The following is a 12,436-nucleotide window of genomic DNA, read 5'->3' on the forward strand; positions in this document are numbered from 1 at the left end:
ACTTGTAGCTTGCAACTGTCATCAGAAGTGGTCTTGTGGGACTGGGCCCTCAACATGTGGAATCTGATGCTACCTCTAGGTAGATAGTGTCAGGACTGAATTGGAGGACACACAGCTAGTATCCACTGCAGAACTATTTACTTACTTGATCTATGGGGAATAACCTCCACCCATCTGGTGTTAGAAGTGCATTGTGAGTACAGCAGGAGAAACTGACTTTATTCCTATATTCACAGAGCACTCTACACACAGGTTGCGGACCCTATTCATCTCTCTTCCCCATACCTTCCTTTAGATAACTTACAGATTCCTGAAAAGAACATTTTCTCATCTGCATGCAGGTAATAAGCATTTGCTAAGTTTAAAATGTTCTTAACACATTGTATCTTCAACATAGACTTTTATCAGCGGTTCAAATACAGTCAAATCTCACATTTTTATATATGAATTTACTATGCAAAATAATTCCTTATATTTAAGATTTGTAATAAATGGCAGCTACTGGAAACATTTCCTTAGGAGATTAGTATAATATTCTTACCTCTTCTGTGTTTAATGCCTTTTCACTTTTCTACTTGGCACTATGATACTCCTTCCTCAACATCTAATCAGAGCTGCTTTTTCTCAAATGCTTCCCTCTCTCTCCTGACACAAACTGCAGTTGACCCTTGCACAACTTGAATTTGAACTACATGGTCTCATTCATACGCAGATTCTTTCCAATAAAAGTTACACCTAGTGTGCCTGCCTCTCCTTCTACCTCTTTTGCCTGGTACCCCGAGACAAGACCAACCCCTCCTCTTTCTCCACCTACTAAATGTGAAGATAACAAGGATGAAGACCTTTGTGATAATACACTTCCACTTATCTTCTCTTCTTTATAATAAAACTTTTTTTCCTGCAGCTTTATTGTAATACAGTATATCCTACATATACAAAATGTGTTAATTAACTATGTTATAGGTAAGGCTTCTTGTCCACAGAAAGCTATTAGTTTTTTTAAATGATTTTTTATAAAGCCAGTCAAATTTAGCAGTGGGGTGGGGGTTGTATACCAATTTTGGTGATGATAATGTTAGTAAGTTCTGATAACCCACTACCATTGTACCAGCCAGTGGTTAAGTTTTGGGGAGTCAAAAGGTATGCATGGGGTCGGTATCCCTCAGCCCTTCATTATTCAAGGGTCAACTATAATTATTCCATATCATTTTTACATTAGCTTTAAGGCATACTAGTCCCAATTTTTGTTACTGGCAGGTTACGTGCTGTAGGTGTTACAAATACTGTTTCTTTTTCCCATCTGGCACAATACAATTAAGCTGTAATTGTATTGTATGATATAAGTGATGGCTACCTTATGATTTTTTCTGGTTCTCTCAGGTTGTTATTTTATTTAGGCTAGCAGATACTTGGGAAGGGTAAAGAGAATCGAAAAGTAATTATGGCTTAATGGAAAGGTATACCCTAGCCTACAGTACAGAAAGCTCTCAATTTATTACGTAGTCAAGTTTATAAAAAAACAAACACAGGAAAACATTTCATTGTGCTACACACTACATGTCCATTCTTAAGAGTAAGCAAAACAGGGATTTACTGGCCACTCAAAAGAACCCAATAGCATTAAGACCACTAGAACTTAAGTCACTGAAATTTCTTAGACTGTATCTATCTGTTTCAATGCTTTGAGATAGAAGTTTGCAAGCCTCCCTTTGTTGGAAGTATCTTATATAAAACTTTAAAATAAATAAATGTATGATTTTGTGGTAACTGCAGAAATGTCACTTGGTATTACAGACTTACCTTGATTAAAACATTGATATTGTTTGTTATTTTCAATGCAACGACTTTAATCTTGTTCTGCAAAGGGAAAGGAAAATTAAGACAAACTGCCAATAATTTCTATGAGGCGTAATCCATTCTGACACAGAACTAGAGTAATTACACCTCTCTATCAGAATCACTTGTACGGTCTTTACATAATTCCTTGGTTTAAATCTATAGATAATGTGTATTCCTATTGCTTGACTCTAAACAAATCTAGATGTGGCAAAGAAAGTAAATAATCTGTGTTCCCTTGACAGGTTAGAATGTACCTAAAAAATGAGTAAGGTCACATACAAATAGAAGTTGTTTTAAAATAAATCAGGTTAAGTTATAGGAACACAATGAAAATCTAAAAATATTTCATTAGGACTGGGATGAAGACTGTTAAATTACGTGAGATAAGGGAAAATGAAAAACTCCCAACACAAGTCTATATAGTTTGGTATGGAGCTAGGAGTTTATGAAATGCGAGCCAGTATTCTTACCTCTTCTGTTTTTAAGGCCTCACCCGTTTTACCCTGGAGAGCTAAGCGAAGTTGTCTGATATAAACTTGCAGGCCCCGTGCAAAGTACTGCAGCCTAAATGAAAACGTATTTGTTAATTAGCAATTCATCACTTCAATTTTGTTTTTAAACTCAATCTTATACTATAGCAAAATGATCCTAAGTGCAGAAATGGCTACATGACCAATAAATTAAAGAACAAAATTTTAAGTTGCTTCTGATCAAGAGCTTCATCAAGTATCAAACTTCCGCCTTACCACATGGTAGAGGATAGTAACAGGTAACACAATGGCTCAAGCATTTCAAAATTTAAGATGTGAATTTGTTAATGGAACAATTCAATAAGCGGTGTCTTTGTGAAAACTACTTATATTGACTTCTCCAGGGCTGCTTCTCCAGTAACACTAACATATTATTAATAACCGTAGCTACAGTTTACTAATACCTACTACTTGCCAGGCACTGTGCTAAAAGCTGTACATTCACTGTCTTATTAAATTCCCACAACTCTATGAGGTAGGTACTATTATCATTTAACAACTGAGAAAAATTTGGGGAGAATAAGAGATGTTAGGGTACCTGCTCAAGATCATAAAACAAGTAGGAAGAGCTAGAGTCCTTTATTCCCCCATGGATTTGTTAAGTCATTTCTGTCTTTTTTTTTTTTTTTTTTTTTCAAGTTTGCTTTTAGTGTTCCTTTTTTTAGAGACATGATTTCATCGCCCAGACAGGAGTGCAGAGGCATGACTGCAGCTCACCGTAACCTCGAGCTCCTGGGCTCAAGTGAGCCTCCCATCTCAGTGTTGCAAGTAGCTGGGACTACTGGTGTGTCACCATGCTCTGCTAATTTTTAAAAGTTATTTTTTATAGAGATAGGATCTTACTATGTTGCCCAGCTGGTCTCAAACTCCTGGCGTCAAGCAACCCTCCTGACTTGGCCTCCCAAAATGCTGAGACTACAGACGTGAGCCACCGTGCCTGGCTCACTTCTGTCACATGTTGACAAACATGTAATCTGAACCCTCCATTCTGTACCACTGGGGTAAGGCAGGATACGGAGAAAGCTCTCATAGAACAAAAGCAAAACCCAAGGAACTTCAAGATAGCTACCACCTTTGCCAAGGATTGAGCCACCTCAATCATATATCACCTGATTTTGAAATCTTTGAGCTTTTCTGCATTCAGTTTGGCTGTTAAGAAATCTGGAAGTTTTCGGCCCAACTGGTGAAAACTGTACAACAAACATTCCACATAACTGAACTGTAGCTTGGGTTCTTCATTACCAGCATTCTCTCCATTTTCTGCTTCTTCTGGAGGGAGGGGCATGTATTCCTAAGAGAGAAAAATATACAGATGTTTGCAATCTGCTCTACATATTCGAATTATAAACAGATATTCAGGGAATTATAGTGCATGTTTTTAAGACATGGAGCATTAAAAACTACCAAAACCAGACACTTGGATTTTTTACTTACTGGATCAATGCTCTAGCCTGTCAATGCTCCATATTAACCTGTTACAGCTGCTATTATTAATAATGAAAATTAATGTAGCTAATATTTATTAGGCACTTACAGACAAAGGCACCGATGCCCTGAGAGAGTAACCTTCCTATGGTAACAAAGTTAATAAACTAAAGAGCCAGAATTCAATCTAAGTTTGACATCAAATGTTGATGCTCTTAACGACTATACTATGCTTACTACAAATATCTTTTCTGAACATTAGTCCATATTAAGTACTGACTCATTACAAGCAAAGTGCTGCCAATGGCATTCAGTATCAGTGCTGTAACAACCCAGTAAGTTACATCTGGACGAGCACCAGATGTTGATGACTCAATTCATGCTAAGGACCTAATGCTTATCACTGTGTTAATTATACAAATACATCAAATAAGAAAATCACTCAGTGATGCTGCTAATGATTTTATCAGACAGCCTATTTTCTCCCTAATTATAAGAAACACCAAGATTAAAACAAAGTAGACAACAACATGTGGCCTAAGAAGCTAACAATACTTGTTAGGATTACTGTTTAACTGAAATTTCAAAAACTGGTTCTTGTAATCTAGAAATTAATACTAAATTAGACTTTGAGCTATATACTAACTATCCCATAAGGAAAGGAAAAAGTTCTTACCAATAACTTATCAAATAGTTTCCTTAAATTTGTTTCTAGTTTTTCCATGTCACCACAAAATGAACTCATCTCCGCCAACAATTTCAATACCTAAAACACACAATTCACTATTACTATTTTTATGAATAAGCAAGGGTTGTAAAGTAAGAGTAATTCTAGATAACAATTTAAGACTTTACTTATTTTCAATTATGCTTTTACAGAATCGTTATAACGTTTGAAATGGAAGAAAACCTTAGAGATGCAGCCCAAGATTTTACTGTGAAGAAAAGTAAAGGTCAGAGATTATGTGGCTCGACAAAGTCACAGGGAGTAAGTGGCTGGGCAGACCCTAAAACCCAGATCTCATGATTTCCAATATATCTGTGAGAAGAAGTATGGAAAATAATCCATATGACACTTTCTGCTACAGGTTAATGATAGTGCTAATTGCAAGGCAAAAATGATAAATATATTAACTAAAAAGACACACTAGTAAGAACTCTCAACAGCTAAGAACTAATTACTCCTGGTTAAGGTGGGCCTCATTTCCTATTAAATTTAGTCTCTGGATACTTAAAATATTGGTAATGACCACTACTCTTAAGGTTCATTCCTGCATTTCCCAATCCCAGTCTGATAGGCCTAGCCCAGCACATTTGAAGCAAACTACCTTGCCAGTGCACAGTGATATTCTTCTCTATCCCAAAGACCTACGAGGGAAATGGCACACGCATTTCCATATTTCAGTCCAATTCAATAATCACTAATGGGTGCTTGATTCAAAATCAAGTTTTGTGCCAGATTCTGGGGATACAGAGGTGAATCAGGTTAAACGTAGAGAGAGATTATAAACAAATGTAAAGTATTACAGATGCTGTGAAAAAATGTTTATATACATTACAGTTGAGATACAAAGGTGGGAGGGGTAGTGAATTCTATTGGAGAAGAAGGAATAAAGGATATTTTGTGTTAATCCAGTTTAAAATTGGCTCTATCAGTTATGGATAGAAATGGATGAATTAAACACCTTATTTAAAAATATTAAGGCTACAAAGGTAGAGACCGACTATAAAAACTACAGGCAGTGCTTTCCCACTGCAGCGAACCTTAATTGAATCCATGAAGCAGTCCTAATGCAATTAATTCTGGTCTAGGGAGATTGCTGGCTGGCCATTACCAGACATTTAAATTGCTCCCTTAGAAATCAGATCTAAGTTAGTGGTTTACATTTTTGTTAAAATATAAGAATGCCTTATCAGTGCTAAAGCTGACATTTTTGCTTACCTCCAACTGTATATCAAGACCTTCCACTGGGGTAGTCAAGGTACCGAGGTTAGGGAGAACCTGCTCACAGAAATATGTCACAAACCTTGTGGAATGGACATTTTTCTATAAGAAATCAAAGAAAATGCATTGTCAAAAAACAAATATTTGCTCAAATATTATAGGAGAATTTCATTCAATAAATGCTGAGTGCTACAGCATCAAGTATTCTGACTATAAATACAATATAGTGCACACCCCAGCATGTCCTGGATATAACCTCAATAGGTGATCTACGAAGGGGCTTCAGTAAGTTCATGGAAAAATGTAATTAAAAGACAAAGAATAAAAAATATAAACTTTATTTATCAACATAAGCTCCATCAAGGTCAAGACACTTTTGGAGGCAATGATAGCAGTCATCCCAGAGAACTGAGGGTCCTGGGAACTTAACCATGTCAATGCAGTCTTTTTATACTATTAACCAAAGAAATGTGGGTGCCCTTTAACGATGTTTTTAAGATTAGGCAACAAAAAGAAATCAGAAGGGCCCAAATAAGGACTTTAAGGTGGATGCCTAATGATTCCTCATCAAAACTCTTAAAAAATTGTCCCTGTTTGATAAGAGGAATGAACAGGAGCACTATGGTGGTGGAGGACTCTGGTGAAGCTTTCCCAGGCGTTTTCCTGTTCAATCTTTGGCCAACTTTCTCCAAACAAGCTCATAAAAAGCAGACATTATTCTTTAGCCCTCCAGAATGTCAACTACCAAAATGTCTTCCGCATCCCAAAAAACTGCTGCCATAACCCTTCCTCTTAACTGGTCTCTTTTTGCTTGGACTGGGCCATGTTCACCTCCTGGTAGCCATTGCTTTGACTGTGCTTTATCTTCAGAATTGCACTGCGAAAGCCATGTTTCAACTCCTGTTCCCATTCTTCAAAGACATGCTTCAGGATCTTGATCCCACTTGTTTACAATTTCCATTGAAAGCTCTGTTCTTGTCTGCAGCTAATCTGAGTGCGGTGGTTTTGACACTGATCGAGTAGGAAGTTTATGAAACTTTAATTTTTCAGTCAGAATTGTGTAAGCTGAACCAACTGAGATGTCTATGATGTTGGCTGTTGTTTCTGCTATTAATCGTCGGTCCTTTTCATTTAGGGCATAAACAAGTTAAATTTTTCCTTGCAAATTGATCTGCTGCGATGGGCTTCGACGTTGTCTTGTCCTTTCTAAAAATGAGTGATCCATTTGTAAACTGTTGATTTCTTTGGGGACATTGTCTCCATAAACTTTTCATAAAGCATCAATGATTTCACCATTCTTCCACCACGCTTCACCATAAATTTGACATTTGTTCTTGCTTCAACTTTAGCAGAATTCATGTTGCTCTGACAGGTGCTCGTTTTTCAAACTGATGTCTTACCCTTCTTAGTTCCCCAAACTATATCCTGTTCAGACAAGTTATAAATACAAGTTTATTTTGGTGAAAAATGTTTTGAAATCCATGCATAGGTTTTTTTTCATAATATGCATTTTCCAGGAACTTTCTGAAGATCCCTTATATACTTTACTGCAAAGTCATCTGGAGCATTGGGACATTTATACATTTTGATCTCTTCCTTGATTCTCAGGTCAAATTTGGGACATGGCCAGGCATGGTGGCTCACAATCCTAGCACTTTGGGAGGCTGAGGCGGACGGACTGCCTGAGCTCAGGAGTTCGAGACCAGCCTGGACAACATGGCGAAACCCCATCCCTACTAAAAATACAAAAAAATCAGCTGGGCATGGTGGTGTGTGCCTGTAATCCCAGCTACCTGGGAAGCTCAGGCACGAAAATTGCTTGAACCTGGGAGGTGGAGGTTGCAGTGAGCCAAGATCACGCCACTGTACTCCAGCCTGGGGGACAAAGTGAGCCTCTGTCTCAAATAAATAAATAAATAAATAAATAAATTCATTGTGAGAACCTTTGTGTTGGATTTTCAGACTGCACATTTCTGAAAAGGGATAGTTCTATTATTTAATTTTCTTTGTAGAGACAAGGTCTTGCTATGTTGCCCAGGCTGGTCTTGAACTCAGCCTCAAGCGTTCTCCCACCTTGGCTCACAAAGTGCTGGGACTGGGATTATAGGCACAGGCCACCACGCCTGATCTAGGATAGTTCCTTTAAATTGTGTTTTTCAAATGAATGTATACACATCCCAGAAGATGCATGGCCAGAGGAAACACAAAGCCTGAGACAGAATACAAAATTCTCATGACTTTTAAAAAAAGTCTTTAGGAAGACTAAAAATTTTTATTGGCCAGTCGTGGTGGCTCACACCTGTAATCCCAGCACTTTGGGAGGCCAAGGTGGGCAGATTGGTTAAGCTCAAGAGTTCAAGACCAGCCTGGGCAACACGGGGAAGCCCTGGCTCTACAAAAAATACAAAAATTAGCCAAGCGTGATAGTCCATGCTTATGGAAGCCACTGCTTGGGAAGCTGAGATGGAAGGCTTGAGCCTGGCAGGTGGAAGCTGCAGTAAGCCAAGATCATGCCACTGCACTTCAGCATAGGTGACAGGGCAAGACTGTCTCAAAGAAAAAAAAAAATTCTTTCAAAAAAGTTTCTTGCTGCTTTGGGTTCTCACCAATTCCACTGTGGCCTTTATAAACACAGACCAAGCATCCCTCATCTGAAAATCCCAAATCTGAAATGCTTCAAAATCCAAAACTTTTTGAGCACCAATATGATGCTCAAACGTCATGCTCAAAGGAAATGCTCATTGAAACATTTCAGGTTTTTGGATTTTTGAATTAGGGATGCTCAACCAGGCACAATGCAAATATTCAAAAATCTAAAAACACTTCTGGTTCCAAGCAAGCATTTCAGATAAGGGACACTACTGGAAAGGTTTAAGGGGAATGTTAAAGTGAGTATTTATGGAAATATATACAGCTAATACAGTAATCCAAATACCAGGTGTGTAAAAATAAAGAGCTCACAGAGAAGAGGGGTACTGCCTGCCGAGTGCACTGTAAGAGCCTGTCCACACAGTCAGGATCCGAGGGATTGAAGGTCTGTTCTAGGTCGGCCTGTTCAGCCACCAACTCTACAAGTTGCTGTCTTCCACTCACTGTCTGTAAGCTTTTTAACCCAGACAGTATCTTCATAAATAGAACAAATTCTTCACCAGTCACATCTTCTAGGACCTGGAAAAGAGACAATTCAGAATAACAGTATACTCATCATTTGAATGGGACAGATCAACATTGAAAGAAAATAGCTAATTTATTTCAGTTACTAAAGTCAGTTTGATATTAATGCTTCCGAAATACTGAGGAAAAGGCAACTTCTAGCTTCAGTCAATTGAACTTCAGAGTAAACCAGGCATTCTCCAAAGTGGCAAAAATTGGTTCTTAGAAAATGTTACATTTTTATGTACAAAGCACAGATATACATATAGTACCGTAAACAGATATACAGTATATATGTGGCATTAAAATTTCATGGAAGAGCAGTTAAGAAGAAAAAAATTTTTTTAATTCTTAAATTGGCTATTCAGGGGAGTGACTTTAAAAAATGGCTGGAAAAATTCTGTAGTAAACTGTTGAATCAGATTGTTTCCTATATTTAAAAGCAGTCTAATTCATATTAATATGGTAATTGTTGTACACAAAATAGGACACCTTGCAAGTCTCATGTTAAATCTTCCATATCAGTGGGTCTAAATTTTTCTATTCATGGACCAAAGGAGCTCACAATCACGACATGCTCTACCAGATTACTAGCTGGGGCATAGGTAAAATAGTCTGATACTCCCAGCTAAAGATCTATCTCTTTCTCACTGAAAAATAATCTTATCAATAAGGAAGTGGGTAGTAGTAGTCTGAAATTTCTATAGCCTGAACCATAAGAGTGATCACATTCTTTAGAGAAAACACTGAATCTTCTTGAACATATTGCTCAAGCCTGTAATCCCAGCACTTTGGAAGGCCGAGGCGGGAGGATCATGAGGTCAGGAGATCGAGACCATTCTGGCTAACACGGTGAAACCCCGTCTCTACTAAAAATACAAAAAATTAACCAGGCGTGGTGGCAGGCGCCTATAGTTCCAGATGCTCGGGAGGCTGAGGCAGGAGAATGGCGTGAACCTGGGAGGTGGAGCTTGTAGTGAGCCAAGATCGCACCACTGCACTCCAGCCTGGGTGACAGAGCGAGACTCCGTCTCAAAAAAAGAAGGAAACTATTTCCAAACTTTGGCACATTAAGATGAGTGAAAAGTTAGTTGTGACACACCTTGCCAATCCTAGCGTCTACAACTATGCTAGATGCTGGGAGCAAAGACAAGCATGGTTTCACCCTTGAAGAGCGGATAGTGTCAAGGGCTAAGGTGAAAAGAGGTCATTTTGATGTGATAATATGTTTCATTTTGAAATAATTCAGTATACTATGAGAGAGTATCCTAAAATGGAAGGGAGGGGTAGGACTTAGAGAAAGTTTCCTGAAGGAGGTGATTTGCAGAGGTTGCACACATTTTAAGGACACTACCACAAAAAGTTTAAATGTAATCAGATTCCTTTAAATTACCAAATTGATTCATCATTACCACTGACAAAAGTGCTAAATACAATCTAAGAAAAACTCGGAAGTTCTATGGTGGTTCTAATGGGATATATGATATACCATTTTATACACAAGCCACACATAACATTGAGGAATACTGCCAAAGTCAAGTATGTTCTTTTGCTTTAGAGAATTTCCACCAAATGAAGACCAAAGTTCACCTTTTTGGATTCAGTTAGTATAAGCTCTTCCACTTCCTTTGTTAAGACTTCATCTGGTAAAGTCTTAAGTTTCGTAGAAAGGAATTTAATTGCTCGTTCTCTAACAATGTCCTCTCCTTGAAGTATTTGGCTGAACAACCCACCTAAAGTCCCTGCAAAACAAAATAGTTGCCTGTAGCAAGTCAATTCTATAGTGTAATGGTGTTTTCCCATTTAACTCAATTTATAGTATTTCTTATCAAATAAGTTAATGAACTTCCCAAATATCATCCTCATTACTAGTTAAAAGTAGTCTGAAATTTCTACAGCCTGAATCATAAGAGCACTTTCTTCATGAAGACATAGTCAGCTTGAGCATAACTTTCCTTTTTTATCATTACTACTAATAAAAACCAAATATTTTGGAAGAATTTCTTTAAAGTGTCAAAGGGAGTTCTTCCAACAGATTTCTAATGGAAAAATTTGATCTGTTTTTTTGCAGTTATTTCTGCTGGTTTTTCTAGTCATAAACATCTTGACCTAAGGAGACTTTTTTCACAATACTTAAAATTTTTATGAAATAGAACTCTGGGTAAACCCTAGAGTTTATTCTTAATGAGTAACACCTAACTTTGTGATTCTGTAAGACATCAAACACAATTCAGAATAAGAACTGGCCTTACCTTTTGCATCCATTTTAAATATACTTAACAGGGCATTGTTCACTAGGTTAAATTCTGCAGAGTCATCTGGATAAAGAAAAAGTGGCATAATGAATATAAAACAAATTTAAAATATCATCTGCTTCAGTTTCAAACTTGATTCAACATAGTTTCTCAAGGTTACATTGACAGGAAACTTGTAACTTAAGCCATTTCCTCAAGTACCAAAAAGATAACATGTTCCTTATAAGGGTAGAGAACCCCATCTGGCATGCCTGAAAAACTTTTATTAAGATGCTACAATTATGAAACGACAGGAAATTGGGGAGAAAATTATGATACATCAAAATGCTCAAAAGAATCTAGTCATTACACCTTAATAACAGAATTAAAAACAAAACAATACTAGGAATTAGATAACCAGAAATCATTACACTTTAAACTACTGAATGAAAGTGGGAAATTTAATCTCTATCAGATGTAGGACCTCCAGCTCTCCTGCACCCCATTCAAAACCTAAAAACAGAGTCAATATTTCAGAAAGAAGATATATATTTAGAGAAAACGGTAATAAAATCCCTTACCTGTCTGCAAAAGTTGCGTTAATATATCTGCCACTCGAGGAAGATTTTCTCCAGTGGCAAATTGAGGCAGTTCTTTAATTGCTTGACGTCGAATCTGGGCATGATTTCAAACAAAAATTAACCAAATACTATCACCTTTAAAATAACACACACAGCTTTTTTTTTTTTTTTTTTTTTTAAAGACAAGGTCTTGCTCTGTTGCCCAGGGTGGAGTGCAATGGTGCAATCATGGCTCACTGTAGCTTTGACCTAGGCTCAAGAGATCCTCTTGCCTCAGCCTCCTTAGTAGCTGGAAGTAGAGACACAAGCCTCCACGCCTGGCTAATTTTAGAGGCGAGTCTCCCTATGTTGCCCAGGCTGTTCTCATACTTTGGGAGGCCGAGGCGGGCGGATCACAAGATCAGGAGTTTGAGACCAGCCTGGCCAACAGAGCGAGACTCTGTCTCAAAAAAAAAAAAAGAATTTGCTCCAATTTAATATTCAAGTTACACAGAAAAAAATGTAAAAAGTGATGTTAACAATGTCTGGCTGAAGGAGAGACTTCAGATTATAAACAACTGTATACAGGCTAATTATATGCAACTGTTAGGTTTTTACTACCGATGGGCTTATAATACAGTATTCCTTAAAAAAATGGCTACTGTGGCAATGTTATACCTAGTTAACTGTTTACTTTAGAATTTTCAGTATTGACTACTAAATACAACATTTGTGGCTATACCCTGCATG

General features: G+C 37.5%; 1 protein-coding gene across 2 annotated transcripts in view; it reads right to left on the minus strand.

Annotated features, from left to right (window-relative positions):
- Positions 1-12,436, minus strand: part of API5 (apoptosis inhibitor 5) — a 32,403-nt gene that overhangs the window by 12,307 nt on the left and 7,660 nt on the right. For both annotated transcript variants that reach the window (XM_005578142.3, XM_005578141.3), the window contains exons 3-11: positions 11,708-11,801; positions 11,145-11,210; positions 10,483-10,634; positions 8,701-8,907; positions 5,737-5,841; positions 4,471-4,560; positions 3,479-3,660; positions 2,310-2,403; positions 1,801-1,857 (exon numbers count right to left, since the gene is read on the minus strand). In XM_005578142.3, coding sequence (XP_005578199.1) covers positions 1,801-1,857; positions 2,310-2,403; positions 3,479-3,660; positions 4,471-4,560; positions 5,737-5,841; positions 8,701-8,907; positions 10,483-10,634; positions 11,145-11,210; positions 11,708-11,801 — 1,047 coding nt within the window. The remainder of the gene's footprint in view (positions 1-1,800; positions 1,858-2,309; positions 2,404-3,478; positions 3,661-4,470; positions 4,561-5,736; positions 5,842-8,700; positions 8,908-10,482; positions 10,635-11,144; positions 11,211-11,707; positions 11,802-12,436) is intronic.

Source organism: Macaca fascicularis, chromosome 14 (genome assembly GCF_037993035.2).
Source record: "Macaca fascicularis isolate 582-1 chromosome 14, T2T-MFA8v1.1".
Lineage (NCBI taxonomy): Eukaryota > Metazoa > Chordata > Mammalia > Primates > Cercopithecidae > Macaca > Macaca fascicularis.